The sequence below is a fragment of the Hermetia illucens genome, chromosome 6 (genome assembly GCF_905115235.1).
Source record: "Hermetia illucens chromosome 6, iHerIll2.2.curated.20191125, whole genome shotgun sequence".
Taxonomy (NCBI): domain Eukaryota; kingdom Metazoa; phylum Arthropoda; class Insecta; order Diptera; family Stratiomyidae; genus Hermetia; species Hermetia illucens.
Genome location: NC_051854.1, coordinates 63,959,806 through 63,973,843, shown reverse-complemented (window position 1 = coordinate 63,973,843; position 14,038 = coordinate 63,959,806). Strand labels below are relative to the sequence as shown.

The 14,038-nt window shown below is 42.5% G+C and overlaps 2 protein-coding genes across 2 annotated transcripts; both read right to left on the bottom strand.

Annotated features, from left to right (window-relative positions):
• Nucleotides 1-202: 202 nt before the first annotated feature.
• Nucleotides 203-1,034, bottom strand: LOC119660298 (enhancer of split mbeta protein). Its single transcript, XM_038068771.1, has one exon. The coding sequence runs from the start codon at nt 1,021-1,023 to the stop codon at nt 412-414; it is 612 nt and encodes a 203-aa protein (XP_037924699.1). The 5' UTR covers nt 1,024-1,034; the 3' UTR covers nt 203-411.
• Nucleotides 1,035-10,512: 9,478 nt separating this feature from the next.
• On the bottom strand, nt 10,513-12,246 carry LOC119659358. Its single transcript, XM_038067410.1, has 4 exons — nt 11,825-12,246; nt 11,688-11,772; nt 10,736-11,620; nt 10,513-10,682 (listed from the first exon to the last, which is right to left on the bottom strand). Exons 2-3 carry the CDS (start codon nt 11,763-11,765, stop codon nt 10,778-10,780), a joined length of 921 nt encoding a protein of 306 aa, XP_037923338.1. The 5' UTR covers nt 11,766-11,772; nt 11,825-12,246; the 3' UTR covers nt 10,513-10,682; nt 10,736-10,777.
• Nucleotides 12,247-14,038: the final 1,792 nt, after the last annotated feature.

The window sequence follows — 14,038 nt, the reverse complement described above, 5'->3', positions numbered from 1 at the left end:
TAGAATAAGTAAATCTTCGGACATTTCAGTAATCATCAAGGAAGATATCAAAAACAGCTCCTTGAAATCTTTTTAGAATTCGAAGCCTAGCCTCAGCAGATACTGAAAATATCAAAGTGTCTTTTCCCGACGGTAAAACCCAAAGTCTCCTAAAAAATTTCAGACGTTTTTTTTTCACAAAAGAAGATATAAAAACAATTTGTTTAAAGTTCAATATTTTCCTTTTTATTGCTTTTCTTATTCTTTTCATTATCTTTTCTTTTGATTATTCTTTTTTCTGCATTCATTTTTAAATAGCATATCACAGTTAACAAATTGGAAGTAGTAGTAACAATCCACAGCCGTTTTAGGACTTGAAAGCCCTTAACATGGGTTAATCCTTAAACATAACGTAATCCTAGGACTGGTTGATTACCACGGTCTCCACACGGAGCTGGATTCACTGGGCGTGGGGCTGCTGCTGCGATCGCTACAACATTCCGACGGGGGTGGTGTCAAAGCAACAGGTATCCGTCCACTTTCCTCGTAGTATCCTGTGAATGGGGTTGTAGTTTGACTAAGTGGCGGATACACTTGTTTCGCAGGTGTGGTAGTGGGTGGCAAGGCTGTGGGCACAACAACTTGCAGGTAGTTGAGACGATGTCCTAAGTGACTCATTAATTGAGTTCCGAGATCTACACTAACTCCTGGTAGGGATGCTAAGGCTTTGGAAACTTCGTTGGCGGCGTGGATATATCCTGCACGGAAGCTTTCTGTTACGGATGCTGCAGCTTTCAGTGGTTCTTGTGATATCCTTAATTGTTTTTGCTGTTTCAACTTTTTCATGTGTTCGACAGTAAGTTCCAGGATATCGGCTTTTTCCAGCCGTGTGATGTGTTCACCTTCCTGAGTTAAGCACTCGACCATAATCTCCTTTAATTCGTCCAGGCACTTGTTGATCCTAGCGCGACGTTTGCGTTCTAGCATTGGTTTCATCACTTTCCGATACTGATATGTTTTCGACATTTCCATTTCTAATACCATTTTGGCAATTGTCTATAATGTTAACTTTTCACTTGGTAATTATCAGGGTCACTTGCAAACACATGTAAAGTTCTTCCTTTAAATAAAATCACTGGTGATAGTCTCTCTATTCCAAAGACTTCGATTCAAAACACACTTTATCTCTGATATCGCGTCGCTCCGCAAAACGTTCATGTACTATCTCCACAAAAGACTGGCAATGAATGAGTCAGGCGGCCATTTGTCGTCCCCTTTTAAATGCATGAGCACGTTATCCGACTCGTGGGAAACTGTTCTGAAGTAGATTTCTCACAGTATTTGGCCACATGCCTTTAATAAGACGAGGCACAAAAAAATCCAGACCCAAAGTAGTAGGAACAACAACAACAACGACATAACACGGGGCAAGCCGCGCCAGCATGAACGTCGTCGTAGTCATATATAAAAAGAAGCTATCAGCCACAACTATTGTGCATCTGACTTTATTGCTTGTGGTGTTTTGTCTCGTTTCCGCCGCATGGGCCCGGCATGAGACCCCTGTGCAGACCTCGCGTAATCATCGTGGCAAACCTCGACTTGGCGCGACTTGTTTTCCTGTTTGATTATCGGAGGTTCTCTTATATCGTGCCGTTGTACCGTGCCATTCACATTCTCAACGGCTTGAACTGGCACGATGCTGCTGAGCTTGTGGACCTCAGGCTCGTAGCCTTCATGGGGTTTAAGGAGGTATTTTCAAAGGGGTCGTGATTTTCACTTCGGAAGTAGTTTTTTTTTTAAAGATTTGCAAATTTGGGACTTTGGGAGAATCAGATAAAAGGGGGTAGACCAAACTTATTTCTATATTTGGGGCATTTATTACCAATTATATCTTTTTTGGAAAATTTCAGCAACTATGTATTTTACATATTATCCAAAATTGTGAAATTACGAATTTCCCCAGTATTGCTATCTTTTGAGAGAGAAAAACAGCGAACAATTTATGAATTATATTTCTCAAGTGTGGTCCTCGAAGAAAATAGGTATTAACTTTGCAACTAGGAACAAGAATATATGTGCTGTTGGGAAGTGAATGTTGGAAGCAATACTGTAGTTTCGCAGGTGTGAATAATGCCCCTTTTTGTTCTTGTATTACCAAAATGCGTCCCCTAAAGAAAAAAACAAATTTTAAAGATGTTATTGAGAAATTTATCTGGAAAAGCTGCACATACATACATATATGCATATATGACATATATTACGTATCTATATAATAAAAAGAGAACTTAAAACAGAGTTTTCGTTACTAATAGTGTTTGCACAAGTGATATATGGACCATTGATAAATTGGCGCCCAATGTGGGCTAAAATGAAATCAAGAAGCGTCAAACCTTTCGGATATTTGGATCGATTCCATTGTCAGCAAAAATAACATTTTCTTCTTTGTTTGGTACAACATATAGGCATCGTTGAAAAAAAACGTTATTAAAATCGAGTCACTCACGATTTGTCCTTCTGTCTGTCTGTTTTTTATAGAGCCGGAAAGCATCGAAAGACATTACATCGTGGGGCGGGTTAAAGCCCCACTGGTTTACTCCTAGGGTCAGAATTGTTCCCTTCCTGCCACTTTTTCGTAAACGCTCTAGCCTTCGGAGCTCCTCCTGAATACAGTGTATGGTGTCACTAACTGCATTCCACATTTCTTGGGATTCGAGTATTTGCGGAATGATGGTTAAGAGAAATTGAAGTTGTACCTTCTCATTTGCAAAACTCGGACATACGGAAAGTATGTGCTCCGGGTTCTCGTATTCGTTTATACACTCAGGACAGAAGCGAGAATCATCAAGTCCAAAACGATGTAAATACTTACGGTATCCACCATGGCCAGTTAGACACTGGGTCAAGTGGACATGTTCATGGCTGCGCATAATCCAAAACTGAATATTTGGAATCAGCCTATGCGTCCACCTCCCCTTGTGAGGATTATCCCAACGTTCCTACCACACCCTGATTGTGCGCGCTCTCTCTTCTCATTGTTGATCTTCTGGATTATGGTCACTGCGTACTTTCCAGTTGCATCTCCTCAGTGAAAATATCAACGGGTACCATTCTCGCGACTACGAACGCTCGGAAATTGGTAATATTATAGTTTTTTCCTATACGCCTGAACATTAACGGCTTTCGTCCAAACCGGTGCTGCATACAGTAAAGTGGATGAACACACTCTGGCTAGCAGCAGCCTCCTCGGTGGTTTGGGTCATGCAATATTGGGCGTCATGCCAGCTAACGCAGTTACAACTTTCTCTGCTTTCTCGATCAAGTATAATGCCGCGATATTTGATCAAAGTCTTGGACTCTGTCACATGCTGTCCTACACGAAACCGCAGAATTTCTTTCAGTTTGCGACTGCTAACCACACACAGCTGGCTTAAGGATCTTATTATATACTGCCATTGCGCTGAGTTGAGGCTGATGATGGCACAATATGTTTCGATACCGTCTTGCCTCCTTATACCTGCAATTGCTTTATCTGTCAGATTGACTAATGCGTTGATAGCATCCACCGTAAATCGGCCGGCGCGAAAACCGTATTGTTGTGTGGACATGCCTCCTTTTTTTTACAATTGGGACCAGCCTGTTGCATATAATGAACTCCTGCAACTTTTCCGTACTGTACAGCAAACAAATGTCACGATAAGTATTCCGTCACGTTAAGTATTCCGTCCAGCCCGGGTAGTTTTTTTAACTCCTATCTTTTAATAGGCAATGGCAAGCTCATCCTCTGTTATACTTGGGATATCCTTTGTGGAATTCTGCTGGCATTCCCTGCTCATTAGCGCGTTGGTAATTTCTTCTCGCTTGGAAGCACACGCCACATTTCGTCATTCCACCAAGGTTTTGCTAACCTGTGAGAGTTATTTCTATGTCAGTTTTGAACTCCACTGCTTCGTCTGTCTCTCGGATGCTCCATTCTCCTGTTTTCCTCCCTACTTAACAGTATAGCTGCGTTCGTGTCTATCTCGTCTGTCAGTCTGCTACACGCACTTTTCTCAGAAGCCGGTATATCGATTGCCATGAAATTTAGTGCAAAGATTGGAACCGTAAACGCCCCCACATATGATGAATTTTATTGTTTTACGTCGAAGTTATGAGGGGGTCACCATACAAGTAAATGGTGGGTGCAACACATTTTTCTGTCATACGGAAGGTCGTTATTCACATCTCGCTGGTGGCAGTGGGATTTGTATCGTGATTTGACGTCGGATACCAGTCGACTCAGCTGTGAATGAGTACCGGAGTCAAATCAGGGTAATAATCTTGGGCGGGCGCAATGCTGACCACATTGCCCTCTACATTGTACTGTAGTGTAGGTCTTGAATGAAGTGCCTCCTTTTGGTTTTGAATGCAAAGGCGAGGAGTGATGGGTTCCGAAAGGGGTCATTTAGTTTGAAAACCCTTTCTCAGAAACTGCTAACAGTACAATTTGAAAAGAATTGCTGGTTCACATATATCCATTGTCCAAGCGGCGCGATGCCTGCTCAACTAAAATTAATAATAGTATATTACATTTTGAAAATTTACTGCCAAGTCCCCTTGAGTTCATCACAAAAAATCTTCTCCCCACAAAATTGGGCAAAGGTATAGATTTAAATATGAAGTATCATACTGGAAAGTTTGGTGAAAATCATGCTATTATTAACAAAGTTGCAATTTGTCAAAATTGCCTCTTTCAAAAAAAGAAAAGAGAGGAAACGGTTTCATTCTCGCAACTGCTGGTTACTACGAGCGTGAAAGAAACGTAGAAGGAAATCGAAAATACCATGCACACAGCGGCCCAAGCAACGCCTAGGGTCACTAAGCCTGATGAGTAGTTCATCAACCAAGGTATTGAGCTTCGAGATGACAATACCCAAATCGGGGTCCCATAAACTTAACATTTCGGGATGGTGGAAGAGATCTGATTCAATATGAGACGATCAATATAGACAGGATATCGCACACCTCTTTGGGTTTTGTGTTATGTAAGCAACTCTCTAGGCACGTTCTTCGTTTTGCCAAGCAAAATATGCGTATGTGCATACAAATTAAAGACATAAATATTGTGCAGAAAAAGGATGAACTTTGCAATATGTTCGTTTGGTTTTAACATGAAAAGTTTTGTAAGACTCAGCCAATTGAAATTATGGGAAACATGTTACTAGTTTTTGATAACAGCTTTAGCCAATGTTTTAGATACTTTACTTGGTGGTTCCGGTCCTAGTGGCCAGGAACTCAGAGTAGTCTTAATATATTGAATCTAAAAGTAGAGTTGAATATGTGCTAACATTCCGGAACGATTTTGAGGTAATGATTAAGCAGTCCTTTCTCAACGCCGTCAATGCAGCTTGAGTATCGTTAAAGATGATGTCGCATCTGTCTTTCAACCGCTCGACAATCACCTAGGTTACTGCCCCACTTCTTATTTCTATTCGAAAGGTAGCCTCCTGCTCCAGAACCCTGTTCAGTTTTTGAGGGATGGGTCCGCGCATTCTTCTGGTTTATCTCGACTTACTCAATGTTTCAAGATAAGTTAGATATGAACTGTAATGGTGTTAAGCTGGCCTGTTTGGAGTTCTTTGGATTTGAATAGTGATCTTTCCAACTTTAGGTGTAGAGAGTATCTCAACCGTCCCCCAAAAGGTATGCACGTAAGCCAGAGCGAGATTTGAAAGAGAAATATTTTTTAGAAGTCGCTTTAGGGTACTGGTGATACTAGACGGCTGGGGCATGATCCTAGCCCCAAGCGTAATCCAACAGCCACTAAGGCTTTGCACTGAGTGGCGATATCTTCCTGATTGTTGGGGCAGCGAACACTCTGGTCGGCATTCTCAAAGTCACTCTCCTTTGGGTTCCTGGTGATAGGAGAGGAGTGAGCGGGCCTATCGATTGCCAGGCGGGCCCTGCTCTTGACAGTCCCTCAGTGGGCGCAGTTTGTTTTTTGTTGCGACTGTCAAGGGCTGGATCAAGTGGCACTACTTAAAACCACTGACTTCATGGCGAAGACTCAATTCCTCGTCTATTCACAAAAATTTTTACTTCCTGCTTCGTAATATCGGGTCATCATCTACTCGCAATAATAGAGCCACCACATCACCTTTACGGTTTATCCATGAATCAGCTACCAAAGTACACCCAGTAAACCGTAAGACAAATCAAATCTTTCATGGAAAAGTCCTAAGGGAAGAGTGGTTGTGACGGCCAAGGGACCGTCACTACCGCCCTGGCAAGTAACTTTGAAAGCTCACAACATTACTGTGAACAGACATACAACTATCCAGAAAGGTACTTTCTTCAGTTTGGCATCTCGCCTCGTCACGATGTACTCTGTTTGCTTGGGGATATGAAATTGTGTTAAATTTGTTCAATATTAAGTGTATATGGTTATCATTCACCCCTTCGTGGAGTAGAGTACGACAACTACATCTATCTATAATAATATCGGTGATAGGATGAAACCCAGGCAGACTTCGATTTGAACTTCAAAATGATTCGAGATTTTACCTCGGTACAGCACGTGACATTTTGCGGCATCATATGTCGCTCTGATAATAGCTATTAGTTTCTCCAGAATTCCACGAAGAGCAGGTGCAGTGAAGATCTAAATTCTCTGCACTGTTCTAAAATGATCCGTAGGATGTTGCAGAAGGATCCGGGACAGCTTGCTCGCTGTCTATCAAGGTTTCGAGAAGTTTTTTGATGCGTTCCAAGATTATTTTTTTAGCTATTATTTAGCTATTAGAGTATTCCTCTATTAGCTATTATTTTTGTGACGACATACAGTACCCCTCCAATTATCACACTCAAAACGGGTACCCTCTTTGAGATCTTGACAATCATCTCCTTTTTCCCCATTTTGGGAAAAATCTCGGATTCCCAAGTGGAAGCAGCAGATCTACGTTAGCTGTAGGTACAGCGGTAAATAATTTTGGGGGAAACGGTATTGGAGTTCGAGAGCGTCACGCCCGCCATTGCTCGGAGCGGTCAGTTGAGCCTTCAACCCCTTTCGCTCATCAATCCACTTCCACAGTTCTGTCAATCAGATCGTCCCTTCGGGATGTGGCCGTCGACCTGTGTAGCATCCTAAAAAAAAAAACGTTTTTGATGGCGACCCAATGCTCATTAATATTTTCAACCGGGTATATCTGTCGTGCGATTAGTCAGATAGCTTTCCCACATTTGAGGAAGCTGGGTCATAAAAGCGGTCGATGTTGAATTTAGTGTGTTGCAGCACCCCAACCCTGGGAGTAGTGGCGGACGCACCACACAGGCGAACGTAAGTGACCTTCAAATGTTGATCCTTTTCCAAGCCGACGTCGGTGCCTCTCTTTTTATACACACCCATGAGACAGCTCCTAAAATCGTTGCTGATCGCGAAGGGGTCGACCTAATTGCTTGTACGGCTATCGGTCAGTTGAAACGCAACTGACTTTATGGAACGCTCTGCGCTCAAATAATGTGTCGTGTCACCAATGACGAGGCGGTGGAAGCTAAAGAAATCCAGCAAATCTCCCACCATTATTACTACGGTGGCTAAAACCATGCTTCCCCATCACATGTTCGAAGTGTTGTCAAAGCCCGTCTTCACATTCAGATCACCCATTGCGATCACAATGTCACCTTTAGGAAACCTTCTTCACTATATCGGAAGTGTCCCCTGGTGCATAGCATTGTGCAATTGTGAAGCTCCTTAACCGGTACCGAAATCTTGCAGTTTGACGTCTGTCAGAAACCGGTTTCCAGGTCAAGAGAGCGCGCTTTGCGGTAGAAGTCAGAAGCAGCCAGACACCGGTTTCACATCGCTACTACTTGGCTTTCCAGAGTACAAAAGCATATTGTCATTAGTGTTGTAAGACGGGGAGGAATACTCTCCAGAGTTCCATCATGCTACTTCGCTTAGGGTCAGAATGTCTAGCTAATATCGCTGGAATGCCGGCTCAAGTTGAAAAAAGCGAGAATTCTGAGAACCCTCACTACCGTTGTGAAAGAGCGTGACCACTTTCCAGAAACCATCATCATAGTCGGTTTTCGATAGCCAAAGGTCATAGCCGAGAGGTCAGTCTCTTTCCGAGGCGTTGTTTACGTTTCGATAGCAATAAGTTTCAAAATTTGCAGGTTGCTAACCCACAAATTTCTATCCCCTTTAGTAGCAGGGACGACTTTGAGCGTATTCTTAAGCCTCACAGGGCGTATTAAGCGTATCTTTTTTTGTTGAGGATGCTGGGAGTCTTGAGTCCGCATCCACTTGATGACGAACTGGGCCACTTGGGAAGCAATTTACTTTCTCTCTTTTGGTCCCCCGACTACTCATTTTGGGATAAACTTCCAAGTTCAAAAAGAAAAGAAAAAATCTTGACTGATGTTTTCGTCGCGGGCAGGTTAATCAAGATTTTTTCTTTTTGAACTTGGGTGTTTAACCCAAAAAGAGGACTTCGTGGACCACACGAGAGGAAGTAAGTTGCTTCCCAAGTGGTCTTGGTCGGTCATCAAGTGGATGCAAACTAGGACTCCCAGTATCCTCAACGATAAAAAAAATTCACTTCGAACTAATGTAGGTTTGAACTTAGGACCGATTTCATTTCAATATAATTCACAATCATGTCGTGTTTGGAGCCATTACCACCTGTCGCCACTTTCGGTCACGCTGCTCCCAGGGTAGAGATGAGGCAGCGTCTGATGAGTTGCCTCTGCCCTGGACGAAACCACTAGTCAAGATTTTTTCTTTTCGTATTAAGTGTACTTATCCTAATTTTTCCAGTTTAATAAAGACATTGGTTTGGTGGTTGGTCTATTTGACATTTTATTTTTACGTTTTCTCAATCAGACAAAGGATTTGCTCATCGTCGATTTGCGAAAACACTGCCGGTGTTTGGAGTAATTGATGAATGGAATTGGGCAACAGAACCTAACTACATCACAGCTGATCGCTGGAGAGCAAAAAGCTGGTTTCAGACACTCTTGCCCATGTTACTGACAGGAGGAGAGCATTATCTGCCAAGAAAATACATATGGAAAAACAAACACGGCCCAAACAAAATATTTATAAATTGCCATCCGACTCTGTTTTTACCCACTACGCATCCCTGCTAACCTCATTCGTGGCATGGTTTAAATAAGAGTGAAGTAAGCCGGGTTTATCAAAGAGTGCGATACATATGCTGCGCGATTATTTACGAAGCTTCTTCCTCTCTACGTTGCAGTCTTAGCCATTGAGAAAGCGTTTAACCGTTTGCCACGTAACTCATCTAGTATCCACTGCGACAAACCTTAGTTCTGAGGAAATTCGTGGGTTGGGTTAAATTGTAGTTGCCACCAACCGAGAGCGCTTTTCGCGACTCCTCTTAATCTTTTTAATAGACATTGTCTCTGGGCAGATTCCATCGCCTTACATACTACTTCAGACAGATGCTTTCCAAGTCTAACACAATAAAACTGACCTTGAACAAATGGAATACACGCGTCACGAAGTACGGCCTGGAAATAAATCTGAATAAAACAGACGGACCTGACTAAAACAGGAACTACCATTGTCAACTGCAGTCACTTGACAAGAACTGCGCCATGTAATTACCTTACGCATCAGCGCCATTTGGATGAAGTGATGCTCCAAGACGACCCTCTCAAATCGAGATTCCCACGCTGTGTCATTCATCCTGTTGCCTTCTATGGTTCCGAGTACTGGACGACTACTAAAGGCAATGAGCGGACGCCTCGCGGTAAGGACATCCGCAATCGGTATGAGCTTACACCAAGACGACTATACACAGGAGGTGAAACCTGCAAAAAAAAAAAGCAGGACAAAAAATGAATCATCCGGTTTTGAGGCAGAGTCAGGATCGCAGTGAGTTCTGTGCAAATGCGCAACCAGCTATAAACATTCAATTATACATACCAAAATACAATAGGAAGTTTATAAAAGGTCATTGCAATATTATTCGGTTCACCGCCTCCTACGACTGGTTTTGGCACCAAGCTGCAAAATTTCAATATCAAACACGGCCAGATGCACACGCGCAGAACGCAACTGTGATCCTAATTGAAAAGCTCCGCCCACCGGACGCTATTTTTTTGTCCCGCAAGGCTGTTTCACCTCCTGGAATACACCAGTTGTGCAAAAATTGTTAGATGGATCTTTGATGGTACAGTCAGACTCACTAGCTAAGATTGATTTGTATATCGAAGTCGGTAGAAAGACGACCGAAATAACGATGGTTTGACACACTAAAAAAAGATTTCGGAAGCCTCTCGACTCTATTTGGACTAAATACATCGAGATGAGTAGACTCCGCTATTCAATATTTCAAGGGAAAAAAAGTAGTCACTGCATGACTTCTAAATATGTATCAAGATACTCTCAATAAGGATTCCAGCATTGTCTTATTATAACTTGGGATCACGTATGGGCTCATGCTAACTAAATTATGGCGATACCAACTTTAGATTAATCAATCAATCAAACATAATATAATAGTTTGTCGAATAAAAATGAAACCAAAGTTTGTCATCTTACGTATTTAATTTTAAAAATAGTGTTATAACGACCAAATCAAAACAAGAAGACGGGACAAAACCAGACATCGTAGAAACTTTCATTTCACCAGTGTTCTCTCGCGAGCCTCAGAGTGAGACAACTGAGAGAACTGACAAAGTACGAGATCGTTGCGCCTCTAAACAAGGAAAGTATTTTAACATTTCAAGCTTCATAAAAACACTACATTACCTGATAAAATCGATAATTTAAGGACAACTTATTGAAGCAACATTACTGAGCCGTTCCGCAAGGAATGGCCGAGGGCATACCGCCCACTCCGCAAGGCAAATATGACTGAAGATTCGGGCTGTAGGGATTATACGAGTTCATGGCGCCATTATACGGGGTGAATGACTGTCCGGGGATGCCAAACTGTTGTCCACTTGGCATAGTTGGGAATCCAGTAACTGGCAATTGTTGAATTGACGGCATTGGTTCAAAGGCGGCAATTGGTGCAGGCATCTTTCCAAATTGTTGCGGCAATCCAGAAGCTGTTGGCGGTGAATTCATTATACTTGGACTGTTTGAAGTTGCTTCCATTGTATTTGATTGCCCGACGGGCATTGAACTGGTAACTTGGGGTTGACTATTCAAAATTTGACCGGGAGCGATTGGCTGGCCCATTGGAAAACCGCCATAGCCTTGATCGAAACCTTGCATTGATCCCATCATTGGGGTTCCATTATATTGAGGGAAGCTTCCTTGGGGATATCCGTTAGGGAAGAACTGATTCATCATCTTTGGATCTAAATCCTTAATTTCAAATTCTTGTACATTTGGAGAGTTTGTGAGAGGTATTTCATTTTGATTGGTATCTTCACGCTTTGTTTCTCCCAATCGTTGGACTTTGACTTCCCGCGTTACTCCACTCCGCTTGGCGCGTCCCATGTTATGATTGGCCAACCGTTGAGCAAAACTTGCAGGGCTGCAAGTTGGACCACTTTTCCGCATGCAGCAAGATTTCCCTTGGCATTCAGTTCGCCTGCAATCACTTTGTAGTCCATTCCTTTTGATGCAATCACAGGTCGGGTAGAGCTTGCCGGCCCTCAGTTCAATACTTCGACTACGACGCAACTGCAAAGCGAATTGAATATTTATTTGTTATAAAAAAATATGGTCGCATGACTTTTGCTATCCTTACCGAATGACCACCGGAGCTTTGATTTTCCTCATGTGGCTGTTGCTCAAATTGTGGTGAAAACGGCTGCATATACTCCATGATTTCTCTGGAAAAGGAACTTTTAAAATCTCAAATTTCAGATGGTCTTACAAACATACTAAAAACACAAAATCTGGTCCCCTCTAAAGCGCTCCTTTTCTCTGTACTTCACGACGATTTTTCACAAACAATACTTTTACTTCTTTCTCGAAAAGTGTATGTCGAACCTTTCTAGTCCACTCCAATAAAAACAAAATATATTTCACGAATATTTTTCTCTAGCAAATTGCTATATATATGTATTCAAGGAATCGCAATATTGCGAATTTGATCCACGCTCACGTTCACGTCGTGATAATTGAAAATTTCCTCAACAACACAAAAAATTTTACTCGTTATAACACTTTCAATTCAACGAAGCTGATTTTTCCGTTTTAAATAGTCCGTAAATAAAAACCTAAACGTGGAAAATTTTCAAGGCACTAAATTTCAACAAATCCCATTTGATTTTTTAAATCGAATGAGCAAATTTAGGGAAAAGTTCAAGGCGAAAATTTTTGGAGTTTTCAAAGATTGCTTCTCCGAATTTTTAGAAAGAATTTTTGGCTGCGAATTAGTGAACAAAGTGCTAAATATCATAATCAGTAAACTTTCAATTGGGCCAAAAGTGCAGTGTGGAAATATAATCTCCACAATCGTTGTTTATTCTCAAACTTCATGTGTCCTCTTAACCGATGTGTGGGACCGCACCGGAACCTGAAAATCAAACTGCGGTCGATACAAATACGCGAAGCTAAACTTGAAAATAAGACCGCAGACTCGGTGTTCAGCCTCAATTGCCGATAAGCCACGCAGCCTATGTGCATTTTGACTCATTTTGACGAAAGAGTCATCTATCTCCCTAGTGTCTGTTGATGGCTTTATGTTTTTCAGTAAGGATAGCAACAGGTATCTTTCCCGCGATGACTGTCACACCCGGTTCTGAGGCAATCGGTAGGCAGACGTCGATCGACCAGCCGATTGATATAGGGACGCAGGTTATTGAACTTTTCTTTTCAGGAAAACAATACGCCAAGCTTGTTTTGCGTCTGTTCAACAGTGCATCTGACAAAGAGTGCTGGAATATCACCTGAATAATCGACCAGGTGCGACTCTTGTAGCATATCGAGTCTTAGCAGATTATTGTAGGAAGCACATTAGATGTCCGGCCCTAGGGTGGATTCGTTTGCTACGCCCGACGTGATCTACATTCTCCTCTGGCCCTCTAGTGTCTAAATAAGAGAACGGTTTCTCAAAGAATCATCACCGGTATCCGGTCTAGGCTTGCTTTAATAAGGAACTTCAGATATTTCGGTTTTCCGCCGAGGTTCACCAATTCGATATCCCTAAAAGCTGTCTGGCGTCCTGACCTACGCCATTGCTCCATCTCAGGCAGGGTCTGCCTCGTCTTCTTTTTCTACCTTAGATATTGCCTTTATAGATTTTCCGGACTGGATCATCCTCATCCATACGGATTAGGTGACCCGCCCACTGTAAACTATTGAGCCGGATTTGATCCATAACCGGACGGTCATGGTATCGCTCATAGATTTCGTCGTTATGTAGGCTACGGAATCGTCCATCCTCATGTAGGGGACGAAAAATTCTTCGGAGGATTCTTCTCTCGAACACGGCCAAGAGTTCGTAATTTTTCTTGGTAAGAACCCAAGTTTCCGAGTAATACATGAGGACTGGCAAGATCCCAGTAAGGCAGTAAGAGCTTTGACCCTATAGTGAGACGTTTCGAGCAGAACAGTTTTTGTAAGCTGAAATAGGCTCTGTTGGCTGACAACAACCGTGCGCGGATTCCATCATCGTAGCTGTTATCGGTTGTGATTTTCGACCCTAGATAGGATAAATTATCGACAGTCTCAAAGTTGTAGTCTCCTATCTTTATTCTTCCGTTTGGCCAGTGCGATTTGATGTTGTTGGTTGGTTGGTTTTCGGTGTTGACGTTGCCACTATATACTTTGTCTTGCCCTCATTGATGTGTAGCCCAAGATCTCGCGCCAATCTCCGCTTGCTCGATCTGGATGAAGGCAGATTGTACGTCTCGGGTGGTTCTTTCCATGATGTCAATATCGTCAGCATACGCCATTAGTTGGGTGGACCTTAAGAGGATCGTACCTCTTGCATTTACATCAGCATTGCGGGTCACTTTCTCGAGAGCCAGGTTAAAGAGGACGCATGACCGGGCATCCCCTTGTCATAGACCGTTGTTGATCTCGAATGGTCTTGAGAGTGATCCTGCTGCTTTTATCTGGCCTCGCAAATTGGTCAGGGTCAGCCTAGTC